The 24,733-nt window shown below is 40.2% G+C and overlaps 1 protein-coding gene across 1 annotated transcript in view; it reads right to left on the bottom strand.

Annotated features, from left to right (window-relative positions):
* ATP8A1 (ATPase phospholipid transporting 8A1) overlaps nucleotides 1–24,733 on the bottom strand; it is a 236,293-nt gene that overhangs the window by 5,380 nt on the left and 206,180 nt on the right. The window contains exons 33-34 of the mRNA XM_065877682.1: nucleotides 4,604–4,692; nucleotides 3,461–3,553 (exon numbers count right to left, since the gene is read on the bottom strand). Coding sequence (XP_065733754.1) covers nucleotides 3,461–3,553; nucleotides 4,604–4,692 — 182 coding nt within the window. The remainder of the gene's footprint in view (nucleotides 1–3,460; nucleotides 3,554–4,603; nucleotides 4,693–24,733) is intronic.

Genomic DNA, 24,733 nt, shown 5'->3' with positions numbered 1-24,733 from the left:
GCTATAAAATACAGGAATATTACATTGTAGAAAAATAAACATGATCAATGTATTTATAGTACAAATTGTTTTGGTTCTTCCAGCAAACTTTGCTATAAGCCTATGGAAAGAATTGAATTTCAAAGCTTTTTGGACTTTGGGAACGAAGATGCTTCGGCTCCCTAGTGTTGGAGCACGTCCACATAAAGTAAAAGCAAAGAACAGGATTTCACAGCTTAAAGTCATTTTCTTAACACGCAAAAATAAGCCATGGCTACACAGTATTAGGAATAAGGTTTGGCTTTATTCTCCCAATTTTTTAGACTTAAACTGATTTCTACCATAACCCATGGCTCCAAAGCAATATACTTAAACGATGAAACACACCTTTTTCCTCAAAATTTCGATGTAAAATTAAAATATATCTAATTTGCTGGAAATTATGATAAGTGGCATACTATTTCTACAAAAAGTACTAATTCTTTTAACCAAGGTGTTTCAAGTTTTGAAAATGAGTAGAGATGAGAAATAAATTCTTATAAATACTAATCTGGATACGGTGCTTACAAGTAAGTTATAGTTTCTCTGACATTCTTTCATTTTACATCTAGGTTGACTTCACAGTAGTGCTTAGTGAAGATTAAAAAAATTGGGATGATCAACCCACAAGATCTTTCTTAAGAACTGCATCATTCTATGACAAAAAAAGTAAACAATCATTAACACTAGGCGTTACTAGTTTGGGAAGTGTAACCTATATACTTCTATGTTCTTGTTATCGCATTTTAATTTAATTACCCACAGGTCAACCCCACTACTCAACTATCCTTTCACCCACCCTTTCATTCGTTCTTTCATTCATTCCTTAGTTAACTCTCTTGGCCATACATTCATCCACTCAACAAATATTGACTGAGTGCTACTATGCTCCTGGCTCTGTGGCCGGTTCTGGGTTGCAGTTAAGACCAGGACAGAGGCCTCTCCTACAAGGAGCTCCGTCTAGTAGGGGAGACGAACAAGCATAGGGCGAACAAATACACTATCTCATAATGCAATAAACGTAAAAACAGAAGAACAAACAAGATACAGAGATAGCAGAACAAGAATTGATTTTATCTGTGAAAAGCTGAGGGAATTGCATTTGGACTGGGTTTTGAAAGCTAGGAATTGGATTACCCAGTCTGTAAGAGGGTACCAGCTCTAGACAAGGAACAGCACGTGTGGAGACCGGGAGGCGTAACATAATGTGGTGTTTTGGCACTCAGGGAAGCCTGGTATCACTAGAATACACAGAAATCACTATTTCTTTCTCTTTGAAAAATGCAGATGAAATTAGCTAGTTTTTTGAAATTTGACATGAGTCTTATTCTCCAAGGCTTCTGAAAGAGTTCTATCAATAAAATCTATCTGACAATTTCTAAACTGCCTTAGAATGTAGTTTGGTGCGAAGACTTTTCCAACCAGTTGCTACTTTTCCCTTTTCACAGACCTTTTTCTTCCCCTTCCTCTAGCTACCGTTTAGCAGGCAGACACCATGCCGCACTGATCATCACCATCCTTCTCTTCACCGATTGGCAGCAATGGCAACACAGGGTCCCTACTGTACTAGGGGTTTTTGTCTGGGGTATTCAGCTAACATCTAACTTAGTCCTGAGTCCTTAAGAAAAGCTGAACAGCTGTTTTAGGCAAATGAGCTGAGCAGCAGCAGGAAATTTATCCGATGCATTTTCTTGGAGAAGCTGGTTATCATTTACGGCGGAATTCACTTCTTTCCTTCTAGGTTCTCTGACTTATTTAATGTAAGGGACTACACACGTCACAGACTCAGGTCTTTAGTACCCAGAGGTCAGAGGTCATCACATGGAACCCTCAGCCTGACTTATGAATTGTTGAAGTCAGCGATATACTATAAACGATGGAGAACCAGTATCACATGGAGGGGCTTAACATAGGTTTTATTAACACACAAATAGGAGAAATTTACTAAGGGTAGTAACAGTGCTATCAGTAGACTTTCCCTAATAATTGTGAATAAATATTTTTGTTCACAATTTTGTGAGCTAGAACTCTTACCACATCCTTTTTACAGCTAGAGTGAAAGAGGGAAAAAACATTTACTGAGGAACTATTTATGAAAGGCAATAGAATAGATGTTGACTTGGAGGTGAAGGGAAGAGATGAGGCAAAGCTGGAGGGAGGAGTAGCTACACCTGTAACCCCAAAGGTAGCAGCCCATCAGGTACACAGGGACACCGACTGGGAGAGGCTACGAACTGTCATGTTAGTGGCAGGCTAGTTCTGCTGCCATCCTACGTTCTTGAAAAGCAGCAGCAGGAGGCAGAATAGTGCACGGTTAGCAACAGGGTTTCCAGAATCAACTGACATGGGCTCAAGGCCCAGCGTGGTCACTTCTGACCTTGAGAACCTGGTCTGTCTAAGCCCCGGTTTCCTCATCTGGAAAAACTGGGGATGATGGATTTGTACAGGGTCGTTGCAGGAGTGTAATGCAATAGTACCTGTGAAGTGAGGAGTGCAGCACCCAGCACGTGGTGCACGCCCCACAGATGCCAGTGCCGTTATTTTTAAGAGAGGCACAGACTGGCGTGTGACGTGCTCCTTCGGCCTAATGAGAGCACGAGAGGGCTGGAAGCCAAGGTCTCAGCCTGAGGTCCCAGTCTGACACTCCACCGTGTCAAACTGAGCAACGACAGTGAACCATGATGAAGGTGACACAGACCAGGGCAAAACGTTTCCTATGGTTGAGACAAAACTTTAGCTCACTTTAGTGTGATGAAAGACAGAAAGAATAAATTCCTCGTATTTTCTTCATAACTGTGGTGTATCACAGAGTGCTTTCATATAAGTTTAAATTCTTTTCTATAATGTTTTGTGAAATTTAGTCAATTCAATTAGCTTTCTAACCTTGCTTTTTTGGGGGGCGGGGGGCGGTAAGGAGGACTTGGAAGACATAACTGACTTCATATATGACAGACATATGCCCAGGTCAGTTCCTAACAATGTACTGAACCACAAAGGTAACTGTGGGAGAGCTGACTTTATGTCAAGCTCTGATTTTGACTATATTCTACTGTGTTATTTTTTTTCCTTTTTCAGTTTAATAATAAACACTATTTGTACCTACCTTTTATTGAGTGCTCATTAAGCACCAGATGGCAAGCCACCTGCTTTATCCACAGTATTTTATCCAATTCTCGCAACTGGCCATGAGGGAGGTATTATCACTCCCATTGTACAGATGAGAAAATTGAGGCTCAGCAGCTCTAAGCAACTTGGCTAAGGTCACCTGCAGCTTAGCGAAGAAAGACGTGATCTGAATCTGCATCTCTCTGACTGCAAAATTTGTCAGTGACACTGCTAGCTCCATGTTAACAGATAAACACGTTTAACTGCTTATTTCCAACCACTAGCAAAAGACATTTAAAGTTCACTTGGAAAAGAACATATTCAGGGCATATTTTACCTTTTTCCAAGCACAACTGCTCCTGGGTCTTGAGATTTTGCCTCCAGCTCCTGAACTTCATCCACTAATGTTTTAAAAGCAGTCCTCTTGATACTGTAGAGAAAAAAAGGGTAGAGGTATTTGTGTGAAGATTTAAGACTTTATGAAACTAGTTTTGATCATGCTGCTGCTAAGTACAACAGTAACCAGTGTACAAGCAATTTTTCCATAGAATCTAAAAAACTACAGTAGGGGCTTCCCTGGTGGCACAGTGGTTAAGAATCTGCCTGCCAATGCAGGGGACATGGGTTCGAACCCTGGTCTGGGAAGATCCCACTTGCCGCGGAGCAACTAAGCCCGTGTGCCACAACTACTGAGCCTGCACACTAGAGCCCGTGAGTCACAACTACTGAGCCCGTGTGCCACAACTACTGAAGCCCACGAACCTAAAGCCTGTGCTCCGCAATAAGAGAAGCCAATGCAATGAGAAGCCTGCGCACTGCAACGAAGAGTAGCCCCCACTCGCTGCGACTAGAGAAAGCCCGCATGCAGCAACAAAGACCCAACACAGCCAAAAATAAATAAATAAATATATTAAAAAAAAAAAGACTACAGTAATTCTGGGCATTAATATAATTATAGAAACGATAGTCATAAAATAAATGGTTTACGTTTACAATATTAAAACTCTCAGTTATTAAATAAGCATCACATTAACTAACTAATGATATATTTTTTGTGGGAAGAGAGGACACTTTAAAACTTATAATCCTTGAGAAAGATTAGTAAAGTTGTAGTTTCTTCTATTCTGTTTTATACATGTTTAGAATCAGGCAAGCAAAAATTCCCTTTCACAACTACTGTTCACTAAACATTTATACATATATGTATTTGGAGGTAAAAGAATTTTTTCTTCTACCTTGAATGGGTTTTTCAGGCTGATTAACAAAAATGTTAATTGAAGCTACCTGCTTTACTTCTGTTCGCTCTTTTAAACTAATTTAGTTTTTTAATTCTTCAATCACTCCTTTCTTCTTTATGTAGAATTAATATTACTAATTCCTATTCTGTAAACTCTACACTAGAATTAATGTTACAAATAGAGAAATCTGAGGATTAATATGCATCTGTGTTGTTAATGACATAACTGAGCACTATACTTACACTTTGTACACCACGTCAAGAAGCAAAGATGCCACAGGGATAAATAACAGGCCTGTCCAAAAGACTCCGGAACTGAACAACATGGCTGCCTGAGTAAAAGCATCAGAAACAGTATTACTTTAAAAACCAAGAAATACATCATTCATGTTTAGTTTTTATATGATTTCAAGTAAAATAATTTTAAGAATCTCATTCTGCAAGAGAGTATACAATAACTCTGAATTCACACTTGTGAAATATTTGGAATTAAAAGCCAAATGTATTAAAACATGCATTTACTACATTTCTTTTTTTCCTTCAAGTAGCTAATACAACAAAGTTTTATCATGTGTCAAATCTTTTCATATTTTTATGTGAAATTTTTGTTACTGTGATCAAAATAATGGAGTAATAAACTTTGACCTTCTTTTATAACTTAGAATATAAAAATTTATCTTTTTGAGCAAACTTCAAACATACACTGGATTAACTTCTCTTATAATACAACATGTAAAATCAATCCTAATTAAAAGCTATATTTACTATTTCTGGCACATAAAAATTTGCTTTTCTAAAATATCGCGCGATACGAAAAGATCATCCAGATAAATCACGAACACAGTATAAACAAATTAATTAAGGAATCTATGCAAAATAACAATTTGATATTAGATAGGAATAATATTAATTTTTGTTCAAAGATTTACATAACTTGTTTCGGTGCATCCTGTTATTGCTAAAGTCAAGCCAAATGTTTAGTATGTAAAACCCAAATAAAAGTGTATTAAAATAACTTTAAGCATTCCTTTCTATTAAATCCCAAATTGCTATATCAGAGCCTTTGGGGTTGCAAAGAAAATGATTCTATAATAAAAACCAACAAATTCTATTAGTTATTTGTGATTATAATAAAAAAAATCCCTTCATAATGTAATTAGATTACTAGAGCTTAAAAGGGACAGTGTCATATAATAAAACCAAAAGGGATATTTTGCTTCACTTCGAGTCTATTTGTTTATCAAGAATAAATTTGCAGTACCTATTTAAATCCATAAACGTATTGTTATAATTCCATTCTGAAGTAGCCAACCAACGCACACACATTTACATCCCATTAAAACTCAGGCAAGAAATTTATTTTTTTAACCAGGTCAGGAATTAAAAATGATTTAGAGTTTAATTCGTATAGGCAGGTTCACAATTACACATAAACAGTCCTAATCAATCAATCCTTATCAAATACAAAGATTACTAATTTTAAGTTGTGTTTCAGATTACCTATTCATTTTGACTCTCAACTGGAGACCAGGAGCTGCTGTTTAAAATTTTTTCTACATTAACACAAGCTTATTGATATGGACTCTTGGTACAAGGATACTCAGGTTTCCCTCTATCTAGGCTGACACAGCTCTGAACACGTTAAAATAAGAACATGCTATTACCCAAAATTTCAGAAAGTAAATGTTGCCACGTGGTTTCAATGGAATAGCACCCACATTGTAGATACCACCAAGACGAAAGATATTCACATAAAAGTCATTTTATTTTATAAGCAAAACATGATCTTCGACATGCTTGCTGACATCCTCAATAGTGAAAACCAACAATAACTGTGTAATAGGAAATGTCCATCAAGTCAGTGGGTTTTGTTTAGTTGGAAGGAAGCTTTTGAGTTAGGTAATGACTGCAAAATGGCACATTTCTTTTTCCTTCTACGGGAAAAAGGTAAGATGAGATTCTAAGTCGTGTAACTGAAAATACCTCTTTTACTTGGCTTAATTTTATAATCTCTTTTAATTTGGGGGCAAGAGAAGAAAGATTTATTCTTGCCTTTGCCACCCTGTATTAAATGTCCACTGGTAGTGAAGGAGGCCGCTAATTCTGACCATTGTAATGTTAACTATGACGGGGAGACTGGCGCCCACTATTCAGTCCACCAGCCTTTGGCTTTGCAAATGAACGCCATGAATTGAAGGGAAAGAAGTTTTTCTGCGTCATATCTGAAAGCCTGTCAGATTTTTTTTTCTTTTGCAGAGTTAATCCAAACCTAAAAGATTTAAAGCCGACATTCGCATTAAAGACAGAGAGCCTCTTTGTATTTTTTGGATGAAGGGGGGGGGAAATAAAATCCCACAGAGGTATTTCCTTCCTTTCTGTACAAGAAAGCTCCCCCTCACTCTGTAGAGACCATTTTTGTCTCTAACTTTTCACATCTCTCCACTCGCAGGCAGGTCGGCTGGGAAAAGACGCCCGATCCCGCAGACAATGGGGGTGGGGGGTCAGGAGCAGCCTGTTCGGGGCCGGGCTCGCGCTCCCTCCGCAAGCGGCTGGCAAGTCGCTCCTAACATGGGAGATTGGGGGGCCACGCCAAGCAGCCCCGACGCCCCTCCTCGAGGCCCTTTGAAACCAAATGGAATCTGCCACAAAAGTGCCTCCCGGGGGACTTGAGAAAGGATCAGCCCAGGGAGCTGCAAAGCCAGTACAGTTGAGGGCACAGGTCCTGCTCCGGGAACAAACAATTGCTTGTCTGCAGAGCGATGCTGTCTCAGCATCCGGCCACGCGGGCTTAAAAGATGAACCATCACTGCCTGAAAACGCAAGCTGCGGCAGAGGAATGAGGAATTGTTTTGAAATTTCCCTGTGAACTTGCAGAGAAAGAACGTTTGAGAAAATCCTAGCTCACGTGCAGTTAGCTAAGCCGAGGGGCTTGAGCAGATAAGAGGGCTTACCTTCTGACCCACAGTGAGGTGACCCCTTGGTACCCACGTTCCCACACAGAGAGGAACACTTACTTTTTCACCTGCAGTGTCTCCCATGTTCAGTCTTGGAGGAGAGAATTTCGATGTGCTACCTGCCTACAAACTTTCAGCAATGCACTTTTTAAGTCTGCCCCTCCTTTTACCCTATAAATGTCCAAGTGGGGAACGAGGATGCTGATTCTTCGCTTGAGTACAGACACTATCTAAATAAGAAGGCTCCTTGGGGAGTCCTGAAACTATATCCGCGGACCCCAACTAGAGCAGGGCTGGTGATAAACAGCCCTGGAAGTGGTGGTGGCTCTGCCTGTCCCAGCTCTCAGAGATGGAGGGGGTAACTTCGGGGTCTCTGCTTCCTCAGCTGTAAAGTGGATTGTAAGAATTAAACCAATAATGTTTATAAAGTGGCTGCTTTTATATTACTACCACTGATTATTAACAAACGTTCCTTTCTTCATTTTAATTTTCAAATTCCTTTAAACACTCTAGTCTTGTGTTCTTTTCAGTAATCTCTCCCATGAGCTTCAAGGAAGGAAATTTTTATCACAACATCAAATTAAGTGTAAGTTTATAAATGTCATGGTTTTCATCACATTAACATCACAGTATATACTCATCTCAAGACTGAAACTGGCCGAGTAACTGAACCCTAATAAATTGCCATTCATCTCAATTTGCTAATGTAGGAAATGGAGATAAAACTGTTTTCATAAAAATTATTAAAGATTTCATGGGCACAATATATTTTTTTTTTTTTGCGGTACGCGGGCCTCTCACTGTTGTGGCCTCTCCCGCTGCGGAGCACAGGCTCCGGACGCGCAGGCTCAGCAGCCATGGCTCACGGGCCCAGCCGCTCCGCGGCATGTGGGATCTTCCCGGACCGGGGCACGAACGCGTGTCCCCTACATCGGCAGGCGGACTCTCAACCACTGCGCCACAAGGGAAGCCCATGGGCACAATATATTAATTTGGAAGGGAAAATTCAGAAAACAGTGCCGTAAAACTTGGTTAGTTTCTTCTGTCGGGGGGGGGGGGGAAGGGCAGCAAGATAAATTAATATAAATAATATAAATACCAGAGGAGTTACGAGTTAATGTTAATAACAACAACAACAAAACAAGCAGTGATTATTAAGTGTCTAGATAAAACTTTATAAAAGGACTTTCTAAGCTTAAAAACAGTGGGAAAAAAACTATAAAAAGAAATGCTTTAAAGAACTGACCCATGAAAATGGAGAAGTTCCACGTGTTCAAAAAGAACTTAACTAAAAAATAAATGATACATAAGAACTTGGGAAAGTGGCTGCCATAAGTATATGAAATTCTGCACTAAAACCTGATTATAAAAATAGACCACTTATCTTCGTAAGAATAGCTAAGATTCCAATAGACAGGCAAAGACCTGAGAAGGTAGTCACAAAAGCAGCAGCAAGTAATCAACAACATGGAAAAATGCTGGGCCTCTCTGTAGTCACAGAAACATTACCAAATTAGATCAGATTTAAACAATTCATGATCACACTTGGGGGAGTGGGGAGGTATGGTGAAACAGGTATGTGGAGTAATTTACATTCCCATCAGCAATGTACTTGCCTTTGGGAAAGGTAATCGACATGTGCATCAAGAACACAAACATGCATTCCTGTTAATTTGATAATTCAACTTCTGGGACTATGTGTTGAAGTCTGGTACAGCTTTTACATATAAGTTAACATCCTATGAAACTGTTCTGTGGTCACTAGTCCTGAAAGCGCTCCCTCCAAAAGCCTGTCATGGCCCAAGGCTTAGTAAAGGTATAAACAAAGCACAGCATACCCCTCCCGGAGAGTCACAGGGCAGAGTGTTTAAGGCTTTGAGAAATCACAGTAAAGAACCTACTGAATAGTTTTTAAAATCAAGGTTTCCAAAATACATTTATCGACCATGGAACACTTTTTCCTATATACTGCTTTCTAACATCCCAAGGAACTAATTTTGCGGAATGCAAATATTCACTGTGCGTGTTTTAAAAATAGTAAAACATCAGTGAAAACTAACAGGAAAAACTACATGGCTGGTTAAGTAAAGGTACGTCTATATGAGATAATACTGTCCAAGCTATTAAAGATGCTGTTCAAAGAGTGTAATTGTTAGGAAGCTGATTGTTTGGACAAGTCCTGAATAAAGGGAAAGGTAGACTATCCTGGCATTCTCTCAGGAGCCTTCTGTTATCATATACACACACTCCCTGGGAAGGTTGGAGGTTTCTATTATCTACATGGGGATCAGTCATGGTCTCTCCCTGTGGCTTAGATCTCTTGCCTGTGCTTCAAACACAGAACAGCCAGCTCTGAACTTGAATGTCAAAGAGGCACTTCAAACTTAATACATTCCCCAACTGAACACACACTGTCTTCCTCCCAGACCTGCTCTTTCTTCGTGCAATCTCTTCAGGGAACAGTTTCATCACCACCTGCCTGAGACAGAAGCTGGGCTCTATTCTTGAACTGTCTCTTGATACTATATCTGCTTTATCACTAGGTTCTGTTGTGCTTTAGTATCTTCAGACCTATCTACTTCTCGCTCACCCTGCTGCCATTACTCCAGTCCAAAACTTGCCTGTCCTCCTAATAGCCTCACGCGTGGACTTGCTGACTCCCATCCTGCTCTGCTTCTAGCCAGTCCCCCCACTACAGCCAGAGCCACAGTGCAAATTAGCTTTGAGCAGTTCTTGGATTAAACCCTTTCAGTGGCTTTATACCACCCTCAGGATGGAGTACAAAAATCCATAATATGATTTCATGACCTTTCCTACCTGACTTCTGATTACATCCCCTACATCATCTCTCAAGCTAGCCCCCATCTCTAGCTTCACAAAGTGTTTCAGATTTTGGAATCTGCCCAAGCTTACTCTCGTCCTTGGACCCTGTATCTGTGACTCCTGTTTGCTTTTTAGTTTTCACATCAGATGTCACTTCTTTCCTTAGACTTGGGTTAGCTGACCCTACTTTGTGCTTCCTCTTTGGTGGTAACTATTACCCATTTTCTAGTTACAGACTATAATCCCTGTAAGAGGAAGAAATATATCTTGATGAATTCTTACAGCCCAAGTGCTTAACCACCAGCCAGGTGTTCAATAAATAATTGTTGAATAAATAAGTTCTTACAACCTAGTGTTTAGAGCGATTAAAGGTCAAAAAACACCAGAGCCTTGGGACTATATTCCTGAGATGTTGTTTGGCTTTCTTGTGCTCTGGCATGGAGTTATTCTGGGAGCAGTTATAACTAGATATTTATGTGATTTGGGGAGAGAGGAGAAGGGCTTGATTCAGCTCCCTAACCATCCTTTTCCAATAGAAGTCATTTTATCTGTTACAAAGGCTGAGTGACATGCATTAAAAGCTAAGTATGTTAAGTTACCTTCCACATCTCCCCTTTTTTTTTTTTTTTTTTTTTTTTTGCTGTACGTGGACCTCTCACTGTTGTGGCCTCTCCCATTGCGGAGCACAGGCTCCGGACGCGCAGGCTCAGCGGCCATGGCTCACGGGCCCAGCCGCTCTGCGGCATGTGGGATCTTCCCAGACCGGGGCACGAACCCGTGTCCCCTGCATCAGCAGGCGGACTCTCAACCACTGCGCCACCAGGGAAGCCCCCCATCCCCCTTTTGAGTCAACAGAAATATTTTGGCAAATCCAGGGAAAGTACGATAACTAAAAGTAACAATTTTTTTGTGGGGGGGCAAGGAAGGGATGTAGAATGGGCAGGAAGAGAAGGAAGGTCTCATACCGGCATTAATAAAGACTTTTCTTAACTACACAACGTGACTATTTTGCTACGTTAAATAAAAAGAATATAAAACCCCAGTCTTCTCTGTCTCGGCAAATATAAACTTTATCCTTCCAGCTGCTCTGGCCAAAAAACTTGCTTTTCCTCCTTTTCTCTCAGACCACACTTCCAATCCATTGGTAAATCTGATCTGCTCTATTTTAAAAAAAAATCCACATATCAATGTTTATAGCAGTATTATTCACAATAACCAAAAGGTGGAAACATCAACAGATGAATGGATAAACAAAATGTGGCTTATACATATCACGTGCTATCATTCAGCCTTAAAAAGGAATGAGATTCTGGCGCATGCTACAAATAGATGAACCCTGAAGACACTACGCTAAGTGAAATAAGCCAGATACTAAAGGACAAATATTACATGATTCCACTTACAAGGGGTACCTAGAGTAATCAAGTTCAGAGACAGAAAGTAGAATATTGGCTGCCAGGGGTTGGGGGGAAGCAGTAACGGGGAGTTATTGTTTGATGGGTCTAGAGTATCAGGTGGGGAAGATGAAAAAGTTCTGGACGTGGATGGTGGTGATGGATGCACAGCACTGTGAATGAGCTTAATACCACTGAACAGCACACTTAAAAATGGTTAAAATGATAAATAGTAAGTCATATATATGGTATCAAATAAATTTAAAAATTAAAGAGATTCTGGGGCTTCCTTGGTGGCGCAGTGGTTGAGAGTCCGCCTGCCGATGCAGGGAACACGGGTTCGTGCCCTGGTTCGGGAGGATCCCACATGCCGCGGAGCGGCTGGGCCCGTGAGCCATGGCCGCTGAGCCTGAGCGTCTGGAGCCTGTGCAGCGGGAGAGGCCACAGCAGTGAGAGGCCTGCGTACCGCAAAAAAAAAAAAAAAAAAAAAAAAAAGCAAAAACATCAATTCTTACTGATATGGGAGGTATTTAGAGGAAGAGGCCAAAGCTTCAGCTAGCCAGGTGAGGGAGGGTGCATTGTCTATGACCTGTTTCCTACTTCCCGTTCACCAGCTCATCAGAAAGTGAAGAATAAGAATTTAGGGAAATACTGTGTGTGGACACACCTTTGTCACCATGGACGTTGCAGAGCCGGGAGGTATCTGAGGGGACATATACTCAATGGTATCTGTCTAAACGGTACAACTAAACAAGTTATAATAAAGCTGCCCTTTTCAGTCACACTCTAACCTTTTTCTGCACTTAGAATTATTTTCCTAGGTTAGATCTCAATCACAAGGAGAAGACGTATTTTTTTTTCTTTTCCCCCAAACAGTTCTCTAATGGAAAGAAGTGATGATTTAATACTGATCCTCTTATTCAGAGACATGGTATGTTTATTTATTCAACTCATTTAAAAAATATTCTCTCATTTTGGTCAAATTTTCCAGTTTTTTTTCCCATTAACCATACACACATCTGGCTAAAGTCTCTCCTTGCTGTTGTGAATGAGACCTTTCAAATTTTTGGGGTAGGAGGGCTATTTATCTTTGAGATTTAGGGCTTTTCCAAGGGAGTTAGCAAGTTTTGGAGAAAACTCCAAAAGCTTATATTACATATAGCTTGTATATACTGTTATGTGCTTCTTAGGATTTGGTTGGGTGTGGTGTCCAAGAGTTTAATTAAATCTGAGTTTAATTGTTCTTTCTGGCTCTGGCTTCTTTGAAACATTCTGGTAGAGCAACTCTTCAGAGATGATCTGTACTGTGATGTGGTTTTGTGACCCTCAGAACCCACAGCTCCCACTTTTCTTTTGTTTCAGAGCCATCTACCAAGTTATGAGATCATTTAACTTCTCTTGCTTCCTCCTATGTTTCAGTTAACACTTCTGGTCTCCTCTGGAAGCATCTTCTTCATGAAATCATTTTCATCAAAAGAAAAAAAAAAATCAGTGCTCAACTTCAGGTATGCAGGTATTGTTTCTTTTCATATAAACTTTCTGGATCTTTCCCACCAAGTTGTGGCTCTTCCCTCCCTACTGCTCCCCAATGCTTCGTCTCTGCTGTATCAGCTGAATGTTTCTTTGGAAAAGGTAGACTCTCTTGCTGTATTTCACTTTCAGTCCCATCTCATCCCACCGCAGTTACCCACATGGTATCTCCTCCTCCAGCTCCCTTTCTCAGGGGACTGGGGAGGCTGACTCACTGAGCCTGAGATACAGTGATACTCTTTAGTACCCTGAAAGCTGAAATCCACAAGGTTAACATCTATATTTTAATGGCAAAATATCAACGTTATATACACAGAATGCTTTTAACTGCATCGAAATTGTGCCTTCTCCTGGCAACACTGCCACTGATGTATGGAAACGACATCAGATAATCAAAATCAACTCTGCTTTCAGATAGTATATTATTATGTTATTTGAATGTAAACTTGCAAAGGTTTCTTAAAGTGTCTTTGTGACCAAAGCCTGGGAAACACCATGGCGTGACAGAGATTTCCAAGTTGTGGGAGCCTTTCTCAGAAATGTAACCCTTTCTGTCTGAATTCGTTATGGTACCTGGGCATGGAGTTGAACTCAGAGGTACATAAGCATAACTGGGTCAACACTAAGCGGTGAACTTCGCACTTTAACCAGAGAGAAATTTCAAGCTCATGCGAACTTTGGCTTGAAGAGGTGAACTTCCACTGAAAGTCTTCAGTGGCTACACATCTTGGGTAGTGAGGCTCAAAACGTCCCTCAGATAAAACCCAAAGACAGAGGAATACCCATGCCAAGCTCTATGGTCTGGAGCTTATCACTGAGAAAGGTCTTTGATGTCTTATTTTAGCGCAACAGAATTCTTGCAAATTTTCAATTATATTATGTGATACATATTCATGCCAAAATATAAAAAATGTTCTTCATCACTCACTAGCTTATCACTAGCATTTATATATCATGTCCTCTGACCTGAATCTGTATTCTATGGCCTCAAGGTACCTTCTGGAATACTATGTATTTCATAAGGAATTGCAATCTGCCACAGCTTAATGTAATGATGTAAATACATTCGGGTAACTTTCTGTGACCTGGTCTTGGCTACACTTTTCAGTTCCAGCTCCCTCAGGAACCCCAACTTCCCTCTGCTTGGGCTGCTCTCTAGCTGGAAGGCCCTTCTTTCTCTTGGCTTCCTGCACAGTGTGGGGGATAGCAGTACCAAGAAACCTTTCTAAACTCTCCGAACTGTAGCCTGGGGGTTGAGTGCCCTCTCCTCTGCTAGCCCCTGCGAGTCCTGATCAAAATAACTAGCGTCTTATATTCTAATGATCTGTTGGTTTACTCACGACTCAAGCTCCTCAGAAGGACTCTCTTTTTTCAACTTTTGATCCACTGACACCCAGTATAGGTCCTGACACAAGGCACTCCATAAATCTCAGCTGAATTGAGCTAAATTGGACTCTTATGTGGGATGAATTATTACTTTCTCCATAAAAGTAGATAGAGCAGAACACCCAGAAAATAACTAAGGAGAAGGGTGTTTTGGATAAACCCCAATATGTTTGCAATTATACCAGAAGCTCTTGATTACTCAGAGACAAAGAAAACCCTTGGCTTGGATTATCCCAAACAAACAAACAAAAGTCTTAGAAAATATGCAAATTGTTCCAAACAAAGAAAATCTTAGAAAATATGCAAATCAGATGCCAGTTCACAGCGTTTATGTGCTCTTTTTCCCCTCGGACATTCCTGGGTGGTGGTGAGGAAATGAAGGAGGCATGATCACCCTGCGGGACTAAGAGCCAATATTCAATCTAGTTGAATGATGCAAAAAACAACCTTTGCATCTCCACCCTCTGGAAATAAATGATTAAAAGAGATGTTCAGAGGAAAAGGAGGAAGAGCTAGTTGGGACCTAGATCAATCAGAAGCTAACTTTTTTTTTTAAAGTAAAATTTGACTGTGTATCAATATATACTGAGAATTGAACATGCAAAATAGTCCTTCTAAAAAGGAATCAAGAGCACTAGAAAATGTATGGCTCTGAAACTTTATTTTCTAGGGATATAGTTCCCAGAATAGTAAAAGTAATTAAGAACAGAATTTGTTTTGCTTTGTTTTATTTTAATCTTCTTTATTGTGCTATTTAAAAAACTTAAAAAAGTACCAGAAAAATGAGGACATAATTAGTAACAAAATGTTCTTTTTTATTATGAGAATTATAATTTTAAAATGTTCTGATGTTACTGGAGAAGTTGTATAAGATAGGGCACCTTATCTCAATATGTTTACTTGTTATATCATTCTTACAAGTTTTGATAATTTTGTGATGCCTCTGTATTTTATCTTCTTAAAAACCATCTCATAAAGCATCAATTCTTTGATTACTAGTAATTCAATCTGTGAAACATAATGACCTATATTTCAGATTGTAGGAAGTTTTTTTCTTTAAAAAATTTATTTTCCTGCTTTATTGAGATATAATTGACGTATAACATTACATAAGTTTAAGGTGTGCAATGTGTTGATTTGATATATTTATATATTGCAAAATGATTACCACCGTAATATTAACTAACACCTCCATTCCGTCATCTAATTACCATCTGTTTTAGGAAATTATATTTTAAAAACTCAAAACTTCAAAATCCATTTACCTATGGAAAGACATATAAAAGCTAATATATGGCTGAGTAATAGTCCATTGTATATATGTGCCACATATAGCTGATTCACTTCGTTGTACGGCAGAAACTAACACAACATTGTAAAGGAATTATACTCCAATAAAGATGTTAAAAAAAAACCCTAACATATGGCTTATGTAGAAAATTTATTGACTTTCATGGCAGAGACTTCTAGTTGCCTCCCAATATATCTCCTCTCCCCTTCTTAGATGCAACCACTTGAATCTTGGCTGAACACCTTCTCCTCTAGCTCAGACTATGTTCCTCTGGCTCTATTATTGCAGCTAGGTATGGCCATGTGACTAGCTTTTGGCTAATGAGAGCTAAGAGGAAATGTGGTGGGCAATGTCTAGGAAAGAATGTCAGAGAGAAAGGGTTAAGCCTTCTTTCCTTTCTTGTTGGCTGGAATGTTGATAAAATGGCTAGAGCTTAAGCAGCCATTCTGGACTACGAAGAAGGACACGAAAGTTGACAGTGCAGCAAGATAGAAGAAATCTGGTCCTGGATGACTGTGCAGCTACCATACCAGTCTGGAACTACCTGACACCACTGGACTTTTTTTCACATGAGAGAGAAATGTTTCTATCTTGTTTAATCCACAGTTACTTCTTTTTTTAACGTAAAAAAATATGCCATAAAATAACTTGCTTTGCATGATACATGCTAGGGAGCCTTAGTGATAACTTGGAACCAAGCAGCTTTTGACCTCATTGATGATCTCTTTTCCTTACCATCTCATGGAACGCAAGAATTGTGTCCAATTGTGAGCTTTATTGAAGTAGATGGCACAGTGACATTCATGGTTTCTTTTATGAGCATTTTTGATTGCTCCCTGGCACGCAACTCAAAAACAAGCTGTACTGGTCTTATGAGCCAGAGTACTGCGCTTATAGGGGTGATACGCTTTCTGCCCATCTCACCGGCTCCATCTCATAGCACTCTTTCCCACTCTCTCTGCTCCAGCTACACTGACATTTTATTTTAGTCTTTGAATCTACCAGGCTCATTCCTGCCTCCGAGCTTGGGCACGGGCTGTTCCTTCAGCCCTAAAATGTTCTTCTTCACATGGAGGTATCTCCACATCATTGGAGTTTCCGCTTAATCATCTGTTCTCCAAAAACACCTTCCTGGAGCAGCCATTACATTCCTGTCCCTTACTATATCATCCTGTTTTCTTCCTATCACTTTGTGAAATTATCTTTAGTCGTTCAACATTTAGTCATTTGTCAACAGACTTTAGTGACTGTTTCTCCCTCTCCTTGCTTCTCTCAACCTGAATGCTAATGGGTATCTTGTCTAATTAACCCATTACCTTGACACAGCGCCTAGAGCCGATTAAGCGCTCGATAAATAATTACGGAATGAACGAACGCGAGAATGCACTGACTCTAGAGAACAGCCAAAGTTCTGCCGTACTAAGAGCAGCTTTGCTCAGCTTTCCATGCCTTGTTCACTGCCATGGCACTTGGGGTGCACATCATCCCTCACATTTATGACGTCAACAGCTCATCAATAAAAAAATGAGATCCTTAAGGGAAGTGACCAATTCTGTTCGCTCTCTGCATCCTCCACTGCCTAACAAAGAGCCCGGAACACACATACACTAGAGACTCAATATATATTTGCTCTGTATGGTAGGAAAGGGTGCTGTGTCTACAAAAAGCAATGCCAGCTCTCACAGTGACTCTAAAGAGAGCTTTAAACTTTAAAATGTGTGCCAGTGTCCTGATTGGCCATTACATTTGTCACATCCATGTCTCTTTTTGCTTCTCAGTGTTTCTACAAGGCTTCTCTTTACAAAATGGGCTTGGAAGTGGCCACGCAGCCAGCTTCTTTAAGACCCGTGATGGTGTGCCTGTCTCATTCACTGTCAGGGCCCTGACCAATGGCATGTTTTACTGGATGGGATCCCAACTGTTGGCTCATTGAAGAGCATCTGACAGAGTTTAGGGTTCTTGTTCCCCCCAGGCTACTTGGCTAAACCCAGTAATCTTGCATGAAACTCCTTCATATCGTAACACTGCTCCACCCTATCCGCAAGGCCTGGTCTTGTGACCAATAAATTATTACATGCTATCTAGGTAATTAAAAGCTGAGAGATGAATAAGGACTATTTTAAACCAGGAAATTCCTCATATGCAAAGTAATTCATTATGCTGGTAAAATGGGCAACAGCACAACTTAGGAAAATCGTACCACTAATGTGGTTTATTAATACCTTTCCTACAGGGGTGACACTAAAAGGGTTCAACAAAGATTTTTATTGTTTTTCAGAGAGACTTTACTAACCTCAATCAAGAGATCTGAAATTCTGTAAAACACATGCTCGTTCCCTAACTTCAATTTCCTTCAGTAGTTTTATAGATCCCTCAGGCCAGGGAGAGCAGAACCAGATGCGCTTGGGAAGACTTTACAGTGTGTGTCTGCAATGCCGCGATACACTGAAAAGCTCTGCCGATACTAAGCTTCTGGTATAAATCGTGATATGAAATGATCCTTGATGTAGCATGCTTTTTACTTTGTAATCTGGTATACTAATCACAGGGCATAAAATATTTTCTTCTGGAAATTCAAAAAATACCCAGTAACATCATCTAGAGAAGTTGGAAAAAGCAGGCCAGCATATGTTTATATAACATAGCACTTCTCCCCAGGGCCTACCTTGCCCCATAAATTGTGGTACTGGTGTGAAAAAATACAAGTCAGGTCTGAAGAAAAAAAAAAGGCCTCCTCTTAAATCACAACCATATTTGTGAGAGGAAAGGAAGACAGAGACAAATTTAAAGTTGCAGTCAAGCTTGTCACGCTCTTTTCTTTTTATTTTCCTTTCCTAAATAATTTCTTATTGTCACATTTTCCACCTTTGTAGAATCCACTCTCCCCCTACCCTGATGTCATAATTCTTTTTTAATTGTTAAATAGTTCAGTCATTTGCGGTACTGGGATACTTGTTAATCATTATCATTTGAATCATTATTAGGGGCAGAGATGTAGAATTACTGTAGTGGAAACAACACTATAGGAAGGAATGTTTCCCAAGTGGCAACACCCTGCCCACCAACTGAGAACAGCCCTCCCCGGCTGCGTCTGGAGAGACTGCAGTCTGCCCTAAACGCTCAGGTATCTGGGGGATGGATTTCTGGTAACTTCAGGCATGCAGAATGTGCTGAAGGAAGGGGGAAAGAAACGATGCCCAATCAGTGATACAGGCAGCTGAGCACAGCTGAAGATGGAAATATTACATGCAGATAACGGATGGCTTAGTTTACCAGCCAGATGGAAGTAAGTACTTAGATTGGGGCACTGACACTAAAAGGAATTTATACCTTTGAAGTTGATAAGGCTGGGAGAAAAATGCAGAGGAATGAAAAGGTGAGAGAAGAAATGTAAAAGCGACAGAGAACAGCGTGTATGGTGGTTAAGGGAAAAGACTGGCTGGGTTCCAACAGCAGCTCAGCTACTTACAAGCTGTGTGACCTTGGGAAAATTATTTAACCACTCTGTGTCAGTGAAATGCGTAATAGGAACTACCTCACAGTGTTGTGTTAAATGCTCAGTGTTAAATGACTGAAGACATGAAAAGAACTTATGACAGTGACTGACCCTCAGTAAATGAGGCCCTGCTATCATCTGAGTGGCAACTGTACATTCTCTGATGATGTGGTTTTCAATTTCATATATATATGTATATATATAGTCATCATCGCCAGATTTAATATGAGATGTTAATTGTTCGATCCAATTTTCCTTCCCGGATAAGTTTTTCTTTCCTATCTCTGTCGGTTTTGAAAACATAATACCAGAAGAGGACGGGCCCAATTCCAAACAGAGCTCCTAAAAGTGAGGAGCTCCTGGGAGTGGGTCTGAAATTGGGATAGATATTTGCTGATCTTGTATAGGTCCAACGAGTCAAGGCAGGATCTTCCATGACCCCATGACAGCTGGGGTCATTGTACTGAAGCAGGTACTCCCGTTTAAGCTGGGATCTTACGGCCAGCCACTCGGCTTGTGCCTTCCGGGTTTCCAAATATATACATACACACATATATATATATATATATATATATATATATATACACACACACACACACATTTTTTTAAAAAAATGAGCTGGGTATTACATATGCTGCTATTGTTATTAAGAGGACAAGAGAGGCCAGGATACAAAGTGAGGCAGAATTTCTATAAGTGTGTTGAGGGAGTTAGGTGGGTGTTGAGAAGAGAGAATTAAAAATCTTGGCACTTTTAAAAAGAGACGGGAATCCTTTTATATCTGGTTGAGGGAAATTGATCACGGCCCTGGGTATCCTGGGAAATAGCAGATAAATCAGGGAAATCAATGGAATGCAAGGAAAATGGCTGCAAGGAGAAAAGAAAGCATTCCCATCTGAGTGAAAGGAATAGGAATGGGCTCTGAAGAGAAGGTAGTTACTCAAGATCTGAGAGTAACCAATGGGATTTGAGGAGAAAACCTGGGATGAATCCTCTGGGTCACCTGCTATTGCTCTGCTTATCACAAAGGTTTGTGATATGGATTTAAAAGAAACAAAGAATGCCTGGTACACAATAAATATTGGTTCCCTTCCCTCCCCCTCGTGGTGAGCAAGGATTTTCTTTCAACATATTGAGAGAAATGGCTCTGTCTTCAGATGGGGGCTACAAAGACAAATCAAGGACATAAATTGGAAATGACTGTAAAATCCTGATCTACGTATGAATATGCGTCCAAGCTGAATATAGAAGCATGAGATCCGTACCTGTAAGTTGCCTCACTTGTGTATAATTTGCACCCTGAGTTCCAGCTGATGTTAACTAGAGCAGAATAGTCTGTGCCCTTCAACATTTAAGATACTCCTCTGGAGAGAACACAGTGAAGAGAAGTCCACAGAAAATCTGAATCCTGGGAGTTGGAAGCAACTTCGCAGGTGCAGGTGAGCAAGGCTCCGCTGAGTAGCACTACTGCCCGATACTGGGGCTGGTTACATGAGACCAGCATTCTGTTCTGCTGCTGGAAAGCGCCATGTTGGGGAACTCTCTGGATGCTAGCAAGATGTTCTTATCTGAGCTGAACTCTGCCTCTATGTCACCTCTACTCTATCATTTCTCACATGTTTGTGCAAAACAAGACGCAGACGAAGAGAATGGACTTGAGGACACGGGGAAGGGGAAGGGGAAGGGGAAGCTGGGATGAAGTGAGAGAGTGGCATGGACACATATACACTACCACATGTAAAATCCATAGCTAGTGGGAAGCAGCCGCATAGCACAGGGAGATCAGCTCGGTGCTTTGTGACCACCTAGAGGGGTGGGATAGGGAGGGTGGGAGGGAGGGAGACGCAAGAGGGAAGAGATATGGGAACATATGTATATCTATAGCTGATTCACTTTGTTATACAGCAGAAACTGACACACCACTGTAAAGCAATTATACTCCAATAAAGATGTTAAAAAAAAAAAACCACCAACAGCAAGCAAGGAAAACAAACTTACTTCACCATCCTTTACTAAACATTTACGGGGCACTAGGAGCCTGAGGCCATTATGTCAGAGCAACCAGTAAAGACACGAAGGGGCAGTGGACACGTGAGGAGGAGGGTGATCATTCTGGCACAGCGGCTAGGCTGTAGAGGATGGAGGGAGGAAGACCAGGACCACCGACATGTCCACAGGGGGAAGAGGCGTGGGGGAACCAGTGCTGTCAGGAAAAAGAAAACAGAGATTCCCTAGTCCACACAAATCCTTGAAATACCTGCCACGAGGGGCAGTCCCTTCAGACTTCTAATTTCCAGATTATACACCGCAGAATCCTTTGAATAACTATGATCAGAGAAGCAGCACCAGGCAGTGTATAAGGTAGCTGACCCTGGGACCACACAGCTAAGTCAAAGCGTACCTCTGTCATTTAGTACCAGTGGGGTATCAGATGAGGTACTTAACTTCTCTATGCCTCTGTTTTCTCACCTGTAAAACAGGTATGGTAACAAGTTTGCTGGGAGGATCCAGTGAGCTGAGGACAAGCACGTCCTGAAGGTCACGGCCAACACGACGGCATCCACCTTGACTTCTTCTCCTCTCACTCCTCACATCCAATCTGTCAGCAAATCCTATTAACGCTACCTTCAAACTAGATTCAGACTCTGACCACTTTCACCACTGCCACCCTCCTGGCCCAAGCCACCATTACCTCTGGCCTGGGTTACTGCAATGATCTCCTAAGTAGTTCATAACACAGCAGTCATAGTCCTGCTCTGAGAACATAAGTCAGATCATGACACGCCTCTCTCAAGGCCCTCCAATGGCTCTTTATTTGACTGTGAGTAAAAGCCACAAGGCGCTATGGGAAGCAATGGAAATCATGGTTCTCGGTTTCTCCCGCCTGCTGTGTTCTCTACGGCACTTACATCGGTCTATATATTTCACTTAATTATTTTATTTGCCTGTCTCCTTTCAGTAGAAAGTTGAGAAGGTCATGGATTTTTGTTTATTTATTCACTAATGAATCCACAGTGCCTGACCCACAGAAGAATCTCAACAAGTAATTGTTAAATCGATTGAATGAGTGCACATCAAGTACTTAAACTGTTCAATATACCTTAGGTATTTTTGGTGTTACTTTTCCCCAGATCTTGGTTGTCTTTTTGAAGAACTTCTCTATTGTGTGAATGCTTTTTAAAACCACACAGTACCTCATCCTCCAAAATATCACCTGAACCAGGATGGGGGGAATGGGGCTGCTATTTTCGGTCTTGCCTACCCATCTCTATTAATGCTGTATTAAGCTGGGCGCCCTTATTACGCCTTTAGACAACCCAAACATACGGACATATTTAATTATTTAGTTTTGGAAGGCACTGCTGGCAAACCAATACAGGGAAACACTGGAGTCCTAGGGGTATGGTCCTTGGATTAGACACTCATGGCCCTGGTGGTGGTGACAGAAAGTTGCCTTCACCACACCAGGAATGCTTTGCAATAGCGTTATGTTCTGGGGGATACCTTGTGCTGTTTCATTACACGGACTACATAAAACATGTCAGGTCCGGAAATGCTAATATTTGTACTTATCCTGGTGTTATTTACAACACTGTATTACTACATGTACTATATAATAATATATATGTAAAATATAATAGTATATTGCTATGAAAGTTAACAGATGAACAGGTAGGTTTTATTCAGGATGGTTGGCCAATTATATACATACATACATATATATATATATATATATATATATATACACACACATACCGATATAACTATTGGCACATAAATGAATGTTTCACATATATGTATGTGGCTATATTCGTGACTGAAACATAGAATTTTAAGATTAAAAAATGTAAATCTAAGGGTAGTTACCTCTTTCTGAAATTAACTGGATTGTAATAGAACTAGTGACTATGCACAATAAAAATGTTCAAAAATTGAGTACTGCCACAACATTTTTGGGTCCTGAAACCCTGGTGCCTAGGAAACAGTAAACGTAGACTATCACTCCTTGGGAATGTGAGTGGCGTTCTTGTTATCTTCCTTTTTTGCAGTTGTTGTGAGGCTCATTTACACACACATGCATACCAAGATGCTTTGCAAACGGTAAGTACTAAATAAATTTAAATTATTATTCTTTTCTTTAAATACATTAAACAGATTTACATTTTGGACAACCAGCCAAGCCTACAGCTGAATTAATCCATTCTTCCTACTTTCGATGGAGCACCAGCTATTTAAACATTATATTCAAAGTATCAGTAGCAATAAAACAACAAGAAAAAGAAACCCTGTTAGCACTTCGCACTGTATATGAAGTGAACAGAAATGTGATGGGGTACTGACATCCATTTCACTTTGAATTAAACACAGCATCACCGCAAATCTCAAGAGATGATATTAAGTTTTGTGTTTGGGTAATACCAGGAATTCTACAGGCAAGGGTAGAATTATATTTGGTTGGCTAAAAGCCAGTCAAACTTCACACTTGTCCTAGAAGTAGGTGGTCAAAAACTCTGTTCTTGTCTTCAAAGCGATTGGCTACAGCTGCTCAAACTATCTCGATTTCAAAATCTTTTGTGTCACTCATTTTGAAAATAAAATATTCGGACATGAGGTAAAATGAGGTCTAATGAAAAAGATATTAAGTTAGAATTGACCTTGGGGGGAAAGCAGGTCGAATCGGACAGTGCACATCAAATAAAAACAAAGAATAGACTTGGAATTTCCAAGTGGCATCAGCAGACATAAACAGTCTTTGATTTTATTTCTTTAGGAAAAAAGGACTCAAACCAAGGGAAGGAGGTGATGCATTCACAGCTTTCTCTCTGTTCTCCTCAAAATACATGCTGTAAATTTTCTCAAGTTCACAGTACATGTTTCAGAAGAAGCCTTCCCTTTGGGTGGAAGGAAGTACATGCTCCTTGATATGTCTGGTTTTGCTGTAATAGTATGTAATGCCTTTCTCTAATAAATTTAACCACAAAATTGTTTTTTTAATGTGCCTGCATTCTGCTAATTTATAAAAAGCAGGATGCTGTCAGATAAAATTTCATGAACATGATCTATAAACCAGACTGTCAAAAGTGAAAGGTACTCAGGCAGTACTTAGGGAAACAAATAATGGAAACCCCTGGAAAGGTTTCCTGTGACTGCAGGAAAACAATGTACTGTAACGGAGCTCACATTACCTTGATTTGCAAGTTACTGTGAGGTCACAGGAAATCCTGAAATGTTTTCCACATTTTCTTTTATACATTTTATGTCAAATTTCCTGCAATTGAAATCATACACCCTCCTACTGCTGGAATCTCTTCTGAACGAAAGGAGATCTTGTGACACTCCCCCACGAACACCTAATAACTCAATTCCTACCAGTGTAACAAGAAAGTGACAGATGGAATTGAAAGTGGACCATGATAAGGCTGAAATGTCAGATATCCTAACTCTTTCAAAATGAAAACCGAACTGATGTCATTAAGACAACTCTAAAAGTGCATTTAA

The sequence above is a fragment of the Phocoena phocoena genome, chromosome 5 (assembly GCF_963924675.1).
Source record: "Phocoena phocoena chromosome 5, mPhoPho1.1, whole genome shotgun sequence".
In the NCBI taxonomy this organism is placed as follows: domain Eukaryota; kingdom Metazoa; phylum Chordata; class Mammalia; order Artiodactyla; family Phocoenidae; genus Phocoena; species Phocoena phocoena.
The sequence above is the reverse complement of the archived record's forward strand: the minus strand, read 5'-3'. Positions and strand labels throughout refer to the sequence as shown.